Below are 16,888 nucleotides of genomic sequence, written 5' to 3'. Positions count from 1 at the left end.
ATCATTCACGACAAAATAATCTAAGAATGTCAAAAGATAAAATTTAATTATATGACCCTATAATTTATAGATTTATGTAACATTAATAAGTCAGTCAAATTTGAATGTGAATACACAAGTCCAATTAAGCTAGGTCTAATATATTAATTCGAACCCAATTCTATGTTTAGATCTTATACATACAACTTATAAAATTTATACAAATAATTTTAAGTGATTTAAAAAATTGAGGAAGATTTTTGATTGTATGATTTTAAAGTAAAGATAATGTTGAATGTAATAAAATATAGTTTAATTTTATTGTGTATTATATATGTTGTGTCAAAAAATTAAATTACAGAGTTATTCAAAAAAAAAAAGAGAAAAAGAAACATTCTTTTCGAAATGGATTAAAAAAATTAAAACAAATAAATTAAATTAAGATAAAATAAGTAAAAGAAACACTTATTTTTTTAAAAAAATACTCTTTTTTTTTTTTTGTAAAAGTGCATGATCCTTTTTGACAATTTTTTTTTGTGTACATAGATTTTTTTTTCTTAAAATAAATTTTACGACACGAATCTAAATTTAATCAGACTTTAATATAGATATCGAAAATCAAATGATAAACCATAAAACAAACTAACTACAAAATCAAATGGGTTCTTAGACATGAGATGAATAATATACTGTTGGTTGTTCACTAATTAATAGTTAAAGCCTAAACATTAATGCAAGAAAATAAAATAAAATAAAATCTCATATTTAAAAATAACTGAATAGAAAATTGGCTACTTCTTTTGTAAACTTTTAATTTTTCTGTATATTAATGAAATTGGCCTTTTTTACATTTAGGCATTTATCAAGTGTTATTGACTGTCTAATTTAATTAATTCTCAGGACTAAATTCAATGACTTGTATTTTTGTGGATTAGAAAGTAATTAAACTTCTGTAACTATTAATAATGAATCTTAAGTACCTTGAGAAAAATTACTATTATAAATTAGAGTTGCATCCGCACAAAAAATTACACACATCGAAAAAAATAAAGGACCTCATAACTTCCTCACTATTTATAACGTGTCTTCTACTTATTTTCTCATGTTCAGTTAATCACAATTTACATATATAACGGGTATCGAAAATAGAGCTTTCACATATAGCAGTACTCAATTGTATTTTGAGAGGAAAAGTTGTGTTTCAAAGTAAATTATTTCCTGGAAATCGTCTAAAATACATTGATATTCCTATAATTCCCAAAGGAGATAACAAACTCATTTGTGATATAGATTTAGTTGTTTTATCAACAAAACATGTCCATATTGAGTTATTTAACTTTGATAGAGATAAGGATAATGCTACGACCAATATTAGTCTTTTTGTAGCGATTGTAGTCACTCAAACACTCATATAATTCCCACAAAATTCTAAAATCCTTTGCTTCTGTGGTGACTAAATGAGTCATCGCTAAATTTAAATTTAATCAGACTCTAATATAAATATCAAATACTGAACGAGAGACCAAAAAACAAAAGCTATATAATGGGTTCACCTTAAACAATGAGATGAATAATATTGGGTTGGTCTCTTAAAGCCTAAATTTTGATGCAAGAAAATAAAATCTCACGTTTAAAAGTAAATGAATAAATCAATTCATGGCGGGTTAATAATCCAGCAAAGTCAAAAGATAAAATAAAGTAGACTTTTTTTGATTGTGATACCAAATTAAAAAATATGAGAAAGGTAATAAAATATTATTTAATTTTATTATCGTAAACATGTCACGTACGTGAAAAATTAGATTAATGAATTGCAGAAAATAGTTAGGAAGAAACATCCTTTTAAAAAAGGATTAACAATGTAAAACATATAAATTAAAACAAAATTATAGAGTATTGTTTTATGAAGTAATAAAAGTACTTCAATTTCCACAATCACTTGTTACTTGGTTTACTTTATATGTCTTATTATTGTATTGTTCCTTTTAATTTTCTCATGATCATTTTTCTTTATTTTTTTTTTAATTAATATCAAAAATCATGACTAATTAATCGAACCTGATAATATATAAAAGATGAAGTATATAAGCTCATATCTAAGTTAAATACAATAATTCAAAAAACGAAACCATTACTAATGATTTTCAAGTATACAATATACAAAAACAATTGAATACCATGATATAAATAAAATTTGTGACGTAATATAAATTCAATGTTGATTTAAGTGAGAACTAAGAAGCATATTTTTATGTTATTGTTAACAAACAAAAAAATTGAAATGTCAACAAGTGAAGGAATATGTATGGGATCTTGAACTGACTGTAAGGAAAAAAAAATATTAATTATCACTATGTAGTTTGTGTTTTTCTATTTGAATTGACTATTAATTTGATATTTGATACATATATCAAATCGCGAAATCACTAATTTTTCAAAAATATAAGGAACAAAATTACAACCAGAATCAACCTATTGTGGCGACTAAATGAGTTATCACAAAAAAAACACAATTTTTGTAACATAATTATAATGAATTCGAAGGTTTCGAGTTCAAGTCTCCTTAAATACAAAATTATTAGGAAGCACTTTAATATATATATATATATATATATATATATCTTAATCTTATATATACGAGTCCTTTATATTTGACATGTAGTTTAAAAAATAAAATCCTCAACCAAACATATTTTTCTATCTTATAATTTAATATCATGTGAAAAATTAAAAATAGAAAAAAATTGTTTTAATGATTTAAGAAAAGATAAATAGATCAAAATATATATGAAGCGTAGTTTCATATATAAAAACCTCACAGATTGAAAGGTTTCAGACGAATTTTTTGGGCTCGAGACGCCCATTTTCTTACTTTTATTTTTATATTGGAAAAATCATGCAAAATGTTCATTGGACCAAAATTTTTTTTTTATATATAATAGTAAATTATAAATTTAAATTAAATGCTATAAATATAGTTTAATTTAGTTGTATTCAATAGCAAATGTTGTTATTCCATCTATTTCTAGATGAATCTCGCCACCCATTGTCGTTCTTTCCCTTGCCTCTTTCGCTTTTTATATAAACATAAATGTATAAAATACGTTTGTGTTGTATAAAGGGAGAGAAAATTATATATATACATATAATTTCGTTTCCCTCTCTTAGATCTCGCTCGTTACTCTCCGATCTCGCTCGCCAGTCTCTTTCTTATCTCTCTCGCTTATACAAATATGATATATAAATTGTGTCTCTGTTTGTATAAAGTGAGAAAATTGTATGTATACACATTCAAATGCATATATCTTTGTCTTATACACTTCTAATTATAAAATACAAATATTCTCCTGTCTAATTCTCTTTTGTTTTTATCTTTTTCTCGCTTTATACAAACACAAATTATACAATTGATCTTTTGTATATGTATGCCGAAACAGAAATGCGAACTATATGTAACCGCTTTCTTTTGTATATGTATAGCAAGATATAAATATTTATGTTACTATAAAACACAATTATGCAAACTATAGTTATATCATATAAATATAATTTTTGTGTTTGCTGTGTCTGAAAATTGCTATTAAAAACAATTCACTTATACAAAAATAATTCACTTCTTTTATTTTATTTAAAACGTCCAATCGGCCATTTTTTATACCAAATATAGTCGCTCGACTATTTGGTTTACAACTGGAATGTTATAGCATGGATTGATCTAAAAATTGTTTAAACCTACTTCTAAATCAGTTTTTGATTTATGAAAGTATTTGATAAATATAAAAAATAACTTAAAATGTATTAAAAAATAATTTAAAATAAGTTATAAAGTGTTTGACAAGGTAAAGAATAACTTAAAATAAGTCAGAAATTAAAAATAGATCTCTTCTACTTTTTATTTTTTGACTTAAAAATCATTTTAATATCTTTTTATTTTTGACTTAAAAACTATTTTTTTCGAGTCAATTCAAATGAGCTCTTTGACCATTTTTTTTTTTAAAAGACATTGTGTAATTTCTTTTGTTTCTCTTTTGTTAATTTTTTTTTCTAATTGTTTCACTTCTTTTTGAAAAAAAAAATATATGAATATTTATGTAGTTTATTATATTTTATTTATTCATTTATATATTAAGGAATGCATGATAGTCAAATGAATAACGGTATTATACATTAATAATATAATATTAATACACGATAATATATTATTTATACAATATCCCCACACACAATTATTTTTTTTAGATAATATTGATACATGCTTATACACTATTTATACCATGTTTATACATTACATAACTATCTATAAATTATCAAATACATATTTATACAATATTGATACATGAAAAAAGTTCTTTTAAAAAATAAAGGGAATTTTTTTTTTTTTGTTTTAATACTTGAGCTCATGACCCTTTTTGGGTTTTTTTTTTTTTTTTTTTTTTTTGTAAATAGAAAAGTGGCTACTTCTTTTCTAAATTTTTATTTCCTGTCTATTAATAAAATTTTCCTTTTTTTATATTTAGGCATTTACGAAGAGTTATTGACTATCTAATTTAATTAATTCTTACGTGAATCTTACTACTATAAATTAGTGTCGCATCAAACATAAAAGATACACACATCAAAAACTAGTTTTTGTAGTATAACTATAAAGAGTTCAGAGATCTCGAATTCAAGTCTCTTTGTGTATAGAGTCATTATAATTGGAAAACGCTTTATGTATTAGAGTGGATTTTCCAACAGAAATTTAAATTTAGTCAGACTCTAATATAAATATTAAACACCGAATAAAAATAAACTGTATAATGGGTTCACGGCTTACTTTAGACACGAGATAATAGTTAAAGCCTAAATTTTGGTGCAAGAAATAAAATCTCACGTTTAAAAGTAAATTAATTCATGTAGATTTATAATCCTGCAAAATAAAAAAATGAAATATAATTATTATTCGATCTATAGTCTTTATATTTATTTAATATTAATATAAGTTGGAAACTCGATCGAGCTAGGTCAACAATATTAATGCCAACCCAATTAATTCTATAGATAGATCCTACACATATAGGTCCATTCTATCAGTAGTACGGATCTTGGTTTCAATTTATTTTTTTAGTTTTGAATTGTTATATAGTTTTAGAAAATTAAAGTAGACTTTTTATTATTGTGATATTAAATTTAAAATATGTAGAATGTAACAAAATGTTATTTAATTTTATGATCTAAAACATATTATGTGTAATTTGTTGAAAATTGTGAGAAAGAAACGCTCTTTTTAAGAAATGATTTAAAAAGTAAAACTTATAAATTAAAATAAAATTATGGAGTATTGTTTTATGTAGTAATAAAATTACTTCAATTTTCACTACCACTTGTGTCTTATATTGTGTTGTTCGTTTTGATTTTTTCATGATTGATTTCTTTTAATTACATTTTTTTTTGTAAAAAATCAAGAATGTGTCAAAAATCATCAATAATTAATTCAACCTAACAAATCGTAAATGATGAAATATATAAGCTCATATCTAAGTTAAGTATGACAATTCAAAAAAACAAAACCATTACTCATGATTTTTAAGTACACAATCTACAAAAGTAATTGAATACCATGATATAAATAAAATTTATGAAAGTAATATAAATGCAATATCAACAAGTGATAGAGTACTTCATTGTCATCTTATCTTGTTAGGGGTCCACCATCACCACCGTTTTCCTTAGATCTCTTTCCTATTAACATTTTTTGCGATAAAATTACTCATATTTAATATTTATATTAATTTTATAAATATATAATATTTATCGTTTTATAGATAAACTCGTTGTTCATGTAATATGTATTATCATATTAATTTTTAAGATTAAAGTAAATATTAAGTATGAATATAAATATTTATGATTACTTTAGTTTCACACGACGAAAGAAATATCAAACAATCCAAACATTATTGACCACTGATCAACAATAGCCCACCACTCTAATCTAATCATAACGAAAATGAAAGATCGCGACTTAAATGGAGCATGTGCACCTTGGTATATTTGGAGAGAAAAGGTCCACTTTCACTTTTTAAACGTAATTATAATACTTACTAAAATTTGATAAGTGAAACTTGAAAAAGATAAAACACATACGGTCGTTAATATTGTTTCGTGAAAGTATAAAAATTATTTTCGATAGTTTTGAACCTCTGCGAACGATAAGACACAATATTTTGTGCCTTTCACCGTGCAATGGCAAAGCGAGCTGCTTGACCACGATGTGCGCCAAGGCTTAACCGGTTGTACATTCTAAGTTGTAACTAACTGAAACATCCGTTAAGAAGTTACAGAAATATCAGTTTGGTCCCTATCAATATTTGTATTGCACTTATGTCCTCATCATAATATAAATATATACTGCTTGAGTCTGATCCAACTCATAAGAAGAAAAGAATTGATCGTGTCCTCCTGAGCATGACCATGTCCAACTGAAGCATAGATCGGAAATCCAAACATGAATGAACCTGACTTTAGTAACATGTAAAAATATAATGTATGAGTAGGGGTGTTCGTGATTCGATTTGGATCGATTATTGATTAAAATCAAAATCAAACCAATCTAGTCGATTTTTTAAATTTCTAAAACCAAACCAAACGAAAAAAATAAATATTAGTTTGGTTATTGTCGGTTTGGTTCAGTTTTTTTGGTTTACTCGGTTTGAAAGTAATAATTTTTTTGAGGACGTACGTACCTCGATAGACACAAACACCAATTACATGAATAATCTACAAAATAGCTAATGTCGGTTCAATCAAACAATTAAACAACAATAGAGTTATCATTACATGAACAAAGTGTAAGAGAAAATATGACATGAACAAAGTGTAAGAGAAAATATGACTATTTTATGTGAATATAATAAGTAAAGACTAAAATGAATTTTGATGGACTTGAAATTGAGATTGTTATACCTTGGCTAAAGTGTTGGACTTGAAAAAATGGTAAAGTTAAAGACTTATGTTAATTAAAATTTAAGATATTTTAAATTTATTTATGAATAATATTTAAATAATTATAAAATTTGTATATCTAATTTATCGGTTCGATTTATTTTTTTGCAATTATTTTTTAGTATAACCTAAATTAAATTAAATAGTATCTATTTTCAAAACTTAAAAACCAAACCAAACTAAAGCAAACCAAATATCAATTTTTTTAAATCAATTTGATTTGAATTACAATTTAATTTGATTATTAACCATAACCATAAACAACTCTGAACTTTAACTCAATCCAAAAATATAACACCAATCCGTTATCTCAATCAACACGGACTCTAACCCGCATTTATACATGAAAAAGATGGATAAGTGATGTTACTACTTACTACTATCCTTTCTAATTTTCCTATTTCATTCATTTCATGATTTCTCTCCAAAAAATAGTAACACTATCTAATTAATTTATTCCAAAAAAAATTATACATTTCTACGTTTGAAATATAATTTGAATTTAAATCAACATTAAACGAATAAAATTCATAAACATACAAATATAAGATTGTGAAATATTTTCGTCGAAACAACTTTCATAATAAAATCAATGTAGACGTTAAATCCTTTCGACTTCTTTTTTGCTCATTTCTTTATATGGTGGCTTTTTATATGAACAAAAATCACTGATCTAACTACTCCCTGCGCCATTTTATCAGTTTTCTTTACGTAAGGGTGAGGTGATTGTATCGAGTTATGGCAAATCGTAATGTACCAATCCCTCGTCGACAGCTGTACATCGGCGGAGAATGGAGAGAACCGGTCAAGAAGAACCGGATTCCGATAATCAATCCGGCTACTGAAGAAATCATCGGTGCGTCAGATTAACATACTCTATTATATCAGTATTTGTAATCTGATTCTACTTTTCACTTTTTCTTTTTCTGTTGAATGTTGGTGAAGCACGTGAAAAACTCCGATGAGAGATTATGTTTAAATTGGATTTTCAGGGGATATTCCGGCGGCTACCGCGGAAGATGTGGATATAGCTGTGGAAGCAGCACGGAAAGCGATTGCGAGGGATGACTGGGGTTCTACAACAGGGGCACAACGCGCAAAATACCTCCGTGCTATTGCTGCTAAGGTTGTATAGTGTTCTGCATTGGCATCTTAATTTTACATATTCATATTTTTTTTTCAGGAATTTTATTAGAACCCTGGATAAAGGCAGTTACTAGTCCAGAAACAGAAAAGTTATCTATATTTCAATGCTGATTTCGTAATTATGTATGAGTTCGGAACAGTGTCAGCTCAAATTATACAGGATTTAGCGCTGTATTCTCTGAGTTACATCGAGATGGCGGTTCCTTCTGTTTTTGAAGGATTGAACTCAGGTATAGTGTAACTTTTAGGCGTAAAAGCTAGTTGGTTGACTCTAAGTACGGCTAGTGTGTCGACAGATAGTTAAATATTTCTCCATTGAAGGGTAGCTAGCTCTGAGAATATCAGGTCTACTACCTTGTACATAAAACTAAGACAAGTGAGTATTTTTTTATAGACACACTATTGAGTATTGGAGTGAAACAAATCACCAACTGGAGCGAAATGAATGTAGATGATTCGGTTTGAGATTAAAGCATAGTAATAGGTCTAGTGCGTATGTAATTTTACATTAGTGATTCTTCCAAGCTGTGAGCGCCTTTTGGATTGTCCTAAGCACAGATATTTATCTTCTATAGATGCCTGAAAAATAGTGCAGCTGTAGATGTCGCGGAGGATTCATTTTAGGGGCACATACCTTACTAATTTGAGAAAACAGAAAATTTCCACTCAAGTAGATTATGTTCTTGGATACTACTTACTAGTGAGCTGCTGTATATATTGCATTTCACCTGGTGTTGGCAAGATATTGGTACATTCTACAGGACTAATTGACTATTCTGCTTTTCTTTAAATGATTCATTTGCTAATTGTTTTAGATTTTTTTTCATAGGTACTGGAGAAGAAATCCGTACTTGCAACACTTGAATCCCTTGATAGTGGAAAAACATTGTATGAGTCTGCTGCAGATATGGTACTTTCTTGCATAAATGAGATAAATATATTGTTCGCTTCAACTTGATGTACACAAATTTATTTTTTGTGCTGTCTTATATTTCAGGATGACGTTGCAGGATGTTTTGAGTACTATGCAGGCCTTGCTGAAGCTTTGGATTCGAGAAGGATGACTCCGGTTAATCTTAATTCAGATTCATATAAAAGTTATGTTCTTAGAGAACCTCTTGGTGTTGTGGGATTGATAACTCCATGGTAGGTGCCATTTTCAGAGTTATTACGTTTTTTCTTTAGTTTTACAAACCACAGACTGATCAGGTAGATGTTTGTGTACATATCTATATACACTGGTTGTTTTCGTGTCATTGACAAGCTAAAAGTAAGTCGTTATACTTTATCTGAGGTAGTCTGGCCGTCTGGTTAGTTCTTAAAATGTTGAAATATGGTTTGGAAATGAACAATATTCAGTTAACTAGTTGTCTCCTAGTTCAGCAATATATTTCATTGGAAAAGTTGGACCATAATCCTAATAAATGAACAATGAGAATGACATTCAAGCACACTTTTTCAAGTCAATGATCCTTTTTTTTTTTAATTATGAAGGAATTATCCATTGTTAATGGCCATATGGAAAGTTGCCCCTGCTCTGGCTGCTGGTTGTGCAGCAATACTTAAGCCATCTGAACTAGCATCAATGTGAGTCCTTATATCATATCATCTTCATTATCTATATCCTTGATCCGCATCATTTGCTCCTTTAATTAAATGACTCTGACATTCAATTGTAGTACCTGTTTGGAGTTGGGTGAGATCTGTAGAGAGATTGGTCTTCCTTCTGGTGCCCTTAACATTTTAACAGGATTGGGGCCTGAAGCTGGTGGTCCTTTGGCATCTCATCCTCATGTGGACAAGGTTTGCCTGTTTCTTTTTCGACTTTGCCTTTTGATTATTTATCGAATCTCACATAAAATATGTTCAAAATGATTTTATAAATTTTTTGGTGACAGATTTCATTTACAGGAAGTGGACCTACAGGATCTAAGATCATGACTGCTGCAGCTCAACTTGTTAAAGTATGTTTTGACGTAAATAAGTGATCTTTTAGGTTCTAACTGGAAAAAAACTAGCTGGTCTGCGGGTGGATTAATTATGCTAAGCCCTTTTGTTTCATTTGCAGCCAGTTAGTCTTGAGCTTGGTGGAAAAAGTCCAATCGTGGTGTTTGACGATATCGATAACCTTGATATAGGTTTGTTCTTTTTAAATTGTACACTCGACCATTTGGTTAAGAAGTTTGCTTCACCCTTTTGTTTAGGAATTTTATCTTGAAACTTGATCCTATGTTCTTCTTTGTCTAATGCAGCTGCTGAGTGGACTCTTTTTGGCATCTTTGCAAATACTGGTCAAGTTTGTAGTGCAACATCACGGCTTATAGTACAGGTAACAAGTGTTAAATGTGGCTGAGGTCCACATATTTAGTCACAGTGTTTTCCTTTGGTTAACTCGGTCCTGGATAGGCACAATTTACAATTATCTAGGAAGTACCTCTCAGAACACCTGTGTGTATGATTGATCATCAAGTCACGTCGTGCTTGGCAGTGTAATAGGAATGTGAAGTTCAACTCTTCAGCACTTTGTGAGAGAGGGTATGCTTGAGAGAAGATCAACAAAATTGCCACTCCTATTCAAATTGTGTGACATTGTCTTAACTCTTATCTGCCTATTTCTTGGAAAAATTTGGGACTCCAGTTCATTTGCTTTGTTTTCTTATGAACAAAACGATTGTTCAGGGTGGGAAAGATAAGTTTATTTCCTAAACGTGAGCTGATGTGAATTGCTAGGGTGCAATTTTTTTAAAAAAATTTGGATATTAATTGATTTATCTAATGAAAAAAACTTTATGAAGTTAGAAATTACACGGAGAGTACTATCAATTACATACTAGAATTCAGTAAATAGTAAAAAGGTGGAACAAATATGAGTATATGAGATAGGATGTGGCCTTCCCAAGAAAAAGATGATCTAGTATATATTTTACCATACTTTAGCATATCAAGGCCAGACGCGAATGCTGATTACATTATTTCTAACTTACAAACACTGTAGCATTTCCTGGTCTTTTTGATGTACTCTTTTGTGGTATTTTCCTTTCTATTATCCATCATGTCGAAACGTTTCTTAAAATCAAATTCTGAACATTCCAGGAAAACATTGCTTCTGCATTTATGGACAGACTGCTTAAGTGGACCAAAAACATCAAAATCTCCGATCCTTTGGAAGAAGACTGCAAGCTTGGTCCTGTCGTCAGTGCTGGACAAGTAAGAAATTGCATGCTTTTGGGTAAAATAGAATATGTGGTTCTAACAATAAATTGCCTCAGAAACAAAAAGTAGATAATTAACAGTGAGTTGACACAGCAACTCATTAGAAGACACTATTTTTGGTTTATTATTTTCTAGCAGATCTTGTAGATGGAGTGGTCACACAATGTGTAGACAATCTCTATGTACTAATTTTTGTTAACCTGCAGTATGAGAAGGTATTGAAGTTCATCTCAAATGCCAAAAGTGAAGGTGCAACCATTCTGTGTGGTGGCGAACGGCCTCAGGTAAAAAAGATCCTTATCTAGCAAAAGGCTGCAGATGCTTTATTTTGTTTGTCAATCTTTTGTAAAACAACTTTAAGTCATCATAATTGAATTGCAGCACTTGAAGAAAGGATATTATGTTCAGCCAACAATTATTACTGATGTTAATACCTCAATGGAAATCTGGAAAGAGGAAGTATTCGGACCCGTTCTTTGTGTCAAAACATTCAAAACTGAAGAGCAAGCCATTGAACTAGCAAACGACACCAAGTGAGAGTTGCCTATTCAGACTGATGTTAACCATGTCTTTTTGTCCTTCCATTTTTACCTTTTTAGTTAATTTGAACTAAGTTTTAGTCATTTAGTATGTTGTTAATCCCCCCACTTCCTTTCATAGGTATGGCTTGGGTGCTGCTGTTATGTCAAAAGACGTTAAAAGGTGTGAGAGGTTTACAAAGGTGGGAACCTAGTATTTCACATTTGCTACAAGCGATTCCTTCATAAATCAATATCAGAAGGCGATTGACCTGTTGTCAATTAACTGGAATTTAATTTGCAGGCATTTCAGACAGGTATCATCTGGATTAACTGTTCACAGCCAACCTTTAATGAGCTACCATGGGGTGGTAAAAAGCGTAGTGGTTTTGGACGTGATCTAGGGAAATGGTAAGCACTCATTAATCTGAACTCACGTTGTATTTAAGTGAAAAACGCACTATATCAAAAAATTCAATGCACAAACTTGAGACCTCTGATATGATCGGAATGATAAGTGATAATCATTGTGTTCATTGATGCAGGGGTCTTGAAAATTTCTTGAACATTAAGCAGGTGACAGAGTATACTTCTGCTGAACCATTGGCTTTTTATAAGTCACCTTCAAAGAATTAGTAAAAGGGAGTTTGTCCACGAAGCAGTTTTAATAAATGTGCAAAACTAAACTCTAGTCTATTAGAATTGTTTATTTTGCTCGTTAACCAATAAACAGTTTTAATAAACCTTAATCGAATAGAGACAATATCAAAGTAGCTTTTCTTTTCTATTTATATATCGTGTTAGCCCTTCTTTGAATCATGTGTGAATACGAAATATTTTATATATTCTATCTAAAAATTTGAGTTGACTTTTCTAACTTCCCAACCTTTATTTCTAATACATTCTTTTAAAGGAAAAACAAAGAAAGTACCAAGTTGTCCTCTGTGGGTACGCACTTTGCAAAATAATCAAGAGAAAGAATAAAATAGCACCAATATACTCCCTCCTCCTCACTTTCTATGTGTCACATTTGATGTGTAATGTGCTAAAAATTAGAATATAAAGAAAAGGATTCTTTTAATTTTTGTTTATCTTAAATTAATACATGCATAACAAAATAAAAATGTCTATATTCAACGTATCATATTATCTTATATGAAAGTACTATTATTAAAAATAAAATAAAAATATGATGTACTTTTTTTAAAAAAATTAGAACAAAAATAAAAGTAAAATATACTATTTCCTTCAGACGTTTTAAAAGTGTTAACATATATATGAAAAATATTAGCGGAGAGCCCATCCCTCTTGTTCTTGTTCTTATGGAAGACATAAAGATGCAAGTGTATATTAAAATCCTTGGAAAGTAATCATTTTGATAAAATTAACAACATTTTTAAAGAGCCCGTACATTAACCATTTTGCAGAACAATTAGTAGGAAATTTCCTTGATTTATACTATTTAACTTCCTATTCAATTTCCACAGGCAAGAGTCAAGCAAAGCAATACAAAGACTTCAAAAGTCAATGGCTCATTTCCTCTACATTTCATCCAATCACCAAAAGCTTAAGTACCCATTTCCCCTTTACCTTCACTCCATCTCTCTATCCTCAATCTTTCTTCAAGGATTCTTGAAAACTAAACAGTAAAGTTGCAATCTTTAAGCAGCTAAGAAGCAAAAATGGTGAAAATTGGAGAAGGAATTGAAGTCAGAGATGAGCTAATCAAGAAAACATGTAACTTAACCATGGAAGCTCACAATTTATCACCTGGGAAACCTTATATTTACAAGAAAATTAATGGGTCTACTGATGTTGTTTTTGCTTTTGCTGGAACTTTGTCTTCTGATGGTTGGTACAGTAACACTTCTTTTGGAGAGAAAGAGATCAACACCACTCTGTTTCCATCTTTGAGAAGTGTTGGCACTGATGAAGTAGCTAAGGTCAATGAAGTATTTGCTACAAGATTTGAAGAGATACTGGACAAATCTTCACTTAAAAATGAGGTATACATACTGGGGTTCAATTATCTTGTTCTTTCTTAAAACTCGTTGTTTTGACTTGACACGAAAAAATTGTAGTGTTAAATGTTAGAGTAGTATAATCTCATTTCCTGTAGATAATTGTTTTTACCACTTGAGTGTACACCAGTTAAAGAATCAAATTCTGTGTGAGTGTTTAGACAAAGAATTTTTCTTTTTGATTCAATTTTTTTTTCAAAAGCATTGGAAGTTCTATTCCTGATAGTTCAGTTGGATCAACTTGATTCCCTTTAGTGGCTTTTATTTATTCCTTCCGTCCTAATTTTAGTGTCTTAGTTTGACTTAGACACCGAGTTCAAGAAATAAATGGAGACTTTGTTGTTTAGTCCTATTGATCTTCTGGTCTTAAACTCCAAGTAGAATGTTGGGATTGGAAAAATTACAAGATATAAAAAGAGACATTCTTTTTGGGAAAGACCACAAAGGAAAGTAAGTCACTTGAATTCTTAGTTGCGTGGACTCTCCACTTTTGATGCCGCACCCGTCTCGAATTCTCAAAAAAATACACTAGTTTTGGCGAATTCTACACGCACCCGTTGACATTTTTGAAGAGTCCGAGCAACATAGCTTAAATTGCAACGAACGGAGTATTAGTTATCATGTCAACAATAAAGTACTGATTCCTATCATAGATCCTATCAGGATAATGCCTCTGTAGAGTGTAGACTAAGTTAATGGAAATTAAGCTTCATACCTTCATCTTCGATTCATGGAGTTGTGTTGGTTTTAGGTGGAGAAGGCAATGTTAGAAGGAAGACAGGTAGTGTTTGCAGGGCACTCGTCGGGTGGCGCTATAGCTATTCTGGCAGCTCTCTGGTGTCTGGAATGTTGCCGCACAAGACCAAATGGTGACATGTTACTCCATCCATACTGTATGACTTTTGGATCCCCTCTTGTTGGTAACAAGATATGGTCTCATGCCCTCAGGCGCGAAAACTGGGCTCGTTACTTCCTACATTTTGTCATGAAGTACGACGTTGTCCCCAGAATGATGCTTGCTCCTCTTTCATCAATTCAAGAATTGCTTCAAGTAATCTCTCCCTTCATCAATCCAAAGTCCCAGTATTATCAGCACGAGGCTGTTGCACGATCAAGTCATGCATCGAATTTCTTTATGACTGTAATGAGGAGTGCATCCTCTGTTGCAAGCTATGATGCATGTAATCTGAAGGGATGCACAAACTTACTGTTGGAAACTGTTTCCAACATTGTTCAACTTAGCCCTTACAGACCCTTCGGAACTTACATCTTCTGCACTGGGAATAGGAAACTGGTTGTCGTTGAGAACCCTGATGCTGTTCTGCAGTTACTGTTCTATTCCTCTCAATTGAGTTCCGAAGCAGAAGCTGCAGTAGTTGTTCCTAGAAGCTTAAACGATCACCTGTTATATAAAAACGAAATGCAAGATAGCTTAGAGATGCAAGATGTTCTCCATCTCAACAATCTTACTGATATTCCTTTATCTTCAAATGTTGATCCAAGTATGAATTCAGCACTGAATGACCTTGGCCTGGTAAGCAATAGATATGGTTAATTTTTCATTTTCAGCAGGATTGTCTATCTTGCTCAAGCTAATAGGCGTTTTCACGTTATCTAAATCTCAGAGTACAAGAGCAAGGCTGTGTCTTCGTGCAGCAGGAGAGTGGGAGAAGCAGAAGAAGAAGAACGAGGAAAAGATTGAACAAAATAAGAGAAGCATCAGGGACGCATTAAGCAAGATACAGGAGTATCAGACCAAGTGTGATATCCGTAAAGTTGGGTATTATGATGCATTCAAGATTCAAAACACCGATGATGACTTCAATGCTAATGTGAGAAGGCTTGAGCTAGCAGGTATATGGGATGAGATCATTGAAATGTTGAAAAGGTATGAGCTCCCAGATAGCTTCGAGGGACGAAGAGACTGGATAGAACTAGGGACACAGTTTCGCAGGCAAGTTGAGCCCTTGGATATTGCAAACTATTACAGGCACTTGAAGAATGAAGATACTGGACCTTACTTGATCAGGGCTAGGCCTAAGCGTTATCGGTTCACACAGAGATGGTTAGAGCATTTTGATAGAGTGCAAGCTGGTGCACGTTCCGAGTCTTGTTTCTGGGCAGAAGTTGAGGAACTAAGAAACAAGCCATTTGCACAAGTGCAAGACAGGGTTTTGAATTTAGAAACAGCTGCAAATGGCTGGATCCAGAGTAGCCTTCTTGGCGATGATATTTTCTTCCCTGAATCTACCTATACCAAGTGGTGGAAAACACTCCCACCTCAGCACAAACAGGCATCTTGGGTGTCAAGGAAAATAACTCCTTAGCGCCTTGCGCCCTAATATCTTGATAAAGATGGTATCCCAGCCAACTCACAGACACCTATAACATTCCACCACATATGTTGCAATGCCCCTAATAAGAGCAGCCAGATGGTATTTGCTTCAGATAATAAGAAAAAGATAGAAGTAACAGCTTTACATTACTTCAATGAGATTAACCCAGATATATGTAGCTCAGATAATTGAAGATGTTTCAACTTTCATGAGAACTGCTTTACTTGTATGGTAGATTAGTAGCAAGAATAGCAACAACATTCAAGTATTTAAGTTTGGGATACAACAAACTCACAATTTTTCCATGTACACCGAGAATTTCAAACTTTTTATGTTTTAAGATCCTTCAAGTAACGAAGCAAGCAAAACTTCAATTTTTTCAAATTCTAATAGGAAGATACCTAGACAGCATAGTGACAGCAGAAGGTTTCAAATGCACCTTCCCCTTGTATGAGATTTTCTTTCTTCTATCTAAGCTATACTTGGGACTCACTGACAGCCAAGTCCATACAAAAGTTTGGAAAAACTAACCTCACGAAACTCGTAAACATCATAATAATGTATAATAAATGATACAGAACAAAACTTTTATCTATCAGCCATGGGAACCATGCAAAGATCTCATGTGCTTTGTCCTTGAAACAAACCAGAGACTCTAAAGGAATTGAAATTCAAAACAGAAAGGAGAAGA

At 31.1% G+C, this 16,888-nt stretch overlaps 2 protein-coding genes across 2 annotated transcripts; both read left to right on the top strand.

Annotated features, from left to right (window-relative positions):
* The first annotated feature begins 7,541 nt into the window (after positions 1 to 7,541).
* Positions 7,542 to 12,708, top strand: ADH10A9 (putative betaine aldehyde dehyrogenase). Its single transcript, NM_001346677.1, has 15 exons — positions 7,542 to 7,819; positions 7,956 to 8,089; positions 8,939 to 9,019; positions 9,107 to 9,255; positions 9,604 to 9,696; positions 9,789 to 9,912; positions 10,008 to 10,073; positions 10,178 to 10,247; positions 10,362 to 10,438; positions 11,203 to 11,316; positions 11,529 to 11,606; positions 11,704 to 11,855; positions 11,983 to 12,043; positions 12,145 to 12,251; positions 12,386 to 12,708. The coding sequence occupies exons 1-15, from the start codon at positions 7,702 to 7,704 to the stop codon at positions 12,474 to 12,476; spliced, it is 1,515 nt and encodes a 504-aa protein (NP_001333606.1). The 5' UTR covers positions 7,542 to 7,701; the 3' UTR covers positions 12,477 to 12,708.
* A 433-nt stretch (positions 12,709 to 13,141) lies between these two features.
* On the top strand, positions 13,142 to 16,506 carry EDS1 (protein). The gene is made up of 3 exons (NM_001320249.1): positions 13,142 to 13,846; positions 14,613 to 15,395; positions 15,487 to 16,506. Exons 1-3 carry the CDS (start codon positions 13,523 to 13,525, stop codon positions 16,186 to 16,188), a joined length of 1,809 nt encoding a protein of 602 aa, NP_001307178.1. The 5' UTR covers positions 13,142 to 13,522; the 3' UTR covers positions 16,189 to 16,506.
* The last annotated feature ends 382 nt before the right edge of the window (positions 16,507 to 16,888 follow it).

This window comes from Solanum lycopersicum, chromosome 6 (assembly GCF_036512215.1).
Source record: "Solanum lycopersicum chromosome 6, SLM_r2.1".
In the NCBI taxonomy this organism is placed as follows: domain Eukaryota; kingdom Viridiplantae; phylum Streptophyta; class Magnoliopsida; order Solanales; family Solanaceae; genus Solanum; species Solanum lycopersicum.
This window is presented reverse-complemented; position numbering and strand designations above follow the sequence as displayed.

Coding starts and splice junctions, on each gene's coding strand:
- ADH10A9 (NM_001346677.1), top strand. CDS start 7,702: ATGGCAAATCGTAATGTACCAATCCCTCGTCGACAGCTGTACATCGGC. Junction 9,020..9,106: donor ATGAGTCTGCTGCAGATATG/GTACTTTCTTGC, acceptor CTTATATTTCAG/GATGACGTTGCAGGATGTTT. Junction 9,913..10,007: donor CTCATCCTCATGTGGACAAG/GTTTGCCTGTTT, acceptor TTTTGGTGACAG/ATTTCATTTACAGGAAGTGG.
- EDS1 (NM_001320249.1), top strand. CDS start 13,523: ATGGTGAAAATTGGAGAAGGAATTGAAGTCAGAGATGAGCTAATCAAG. Junction 13,847..14,612: donor AATCTTCACTTAAAAATGAG/GTATACATACTG, acceptor TGTTGGTTTTAG/GTGGAGAAGGCAATGTTAGA. Junction 15,396..15,486: donor CACTGAATGACCTTGGCCTG/GTAAGCAATAGA, acceptor TCTAAATCTCAG/AGTACAAGAGCAAGGCTGTG.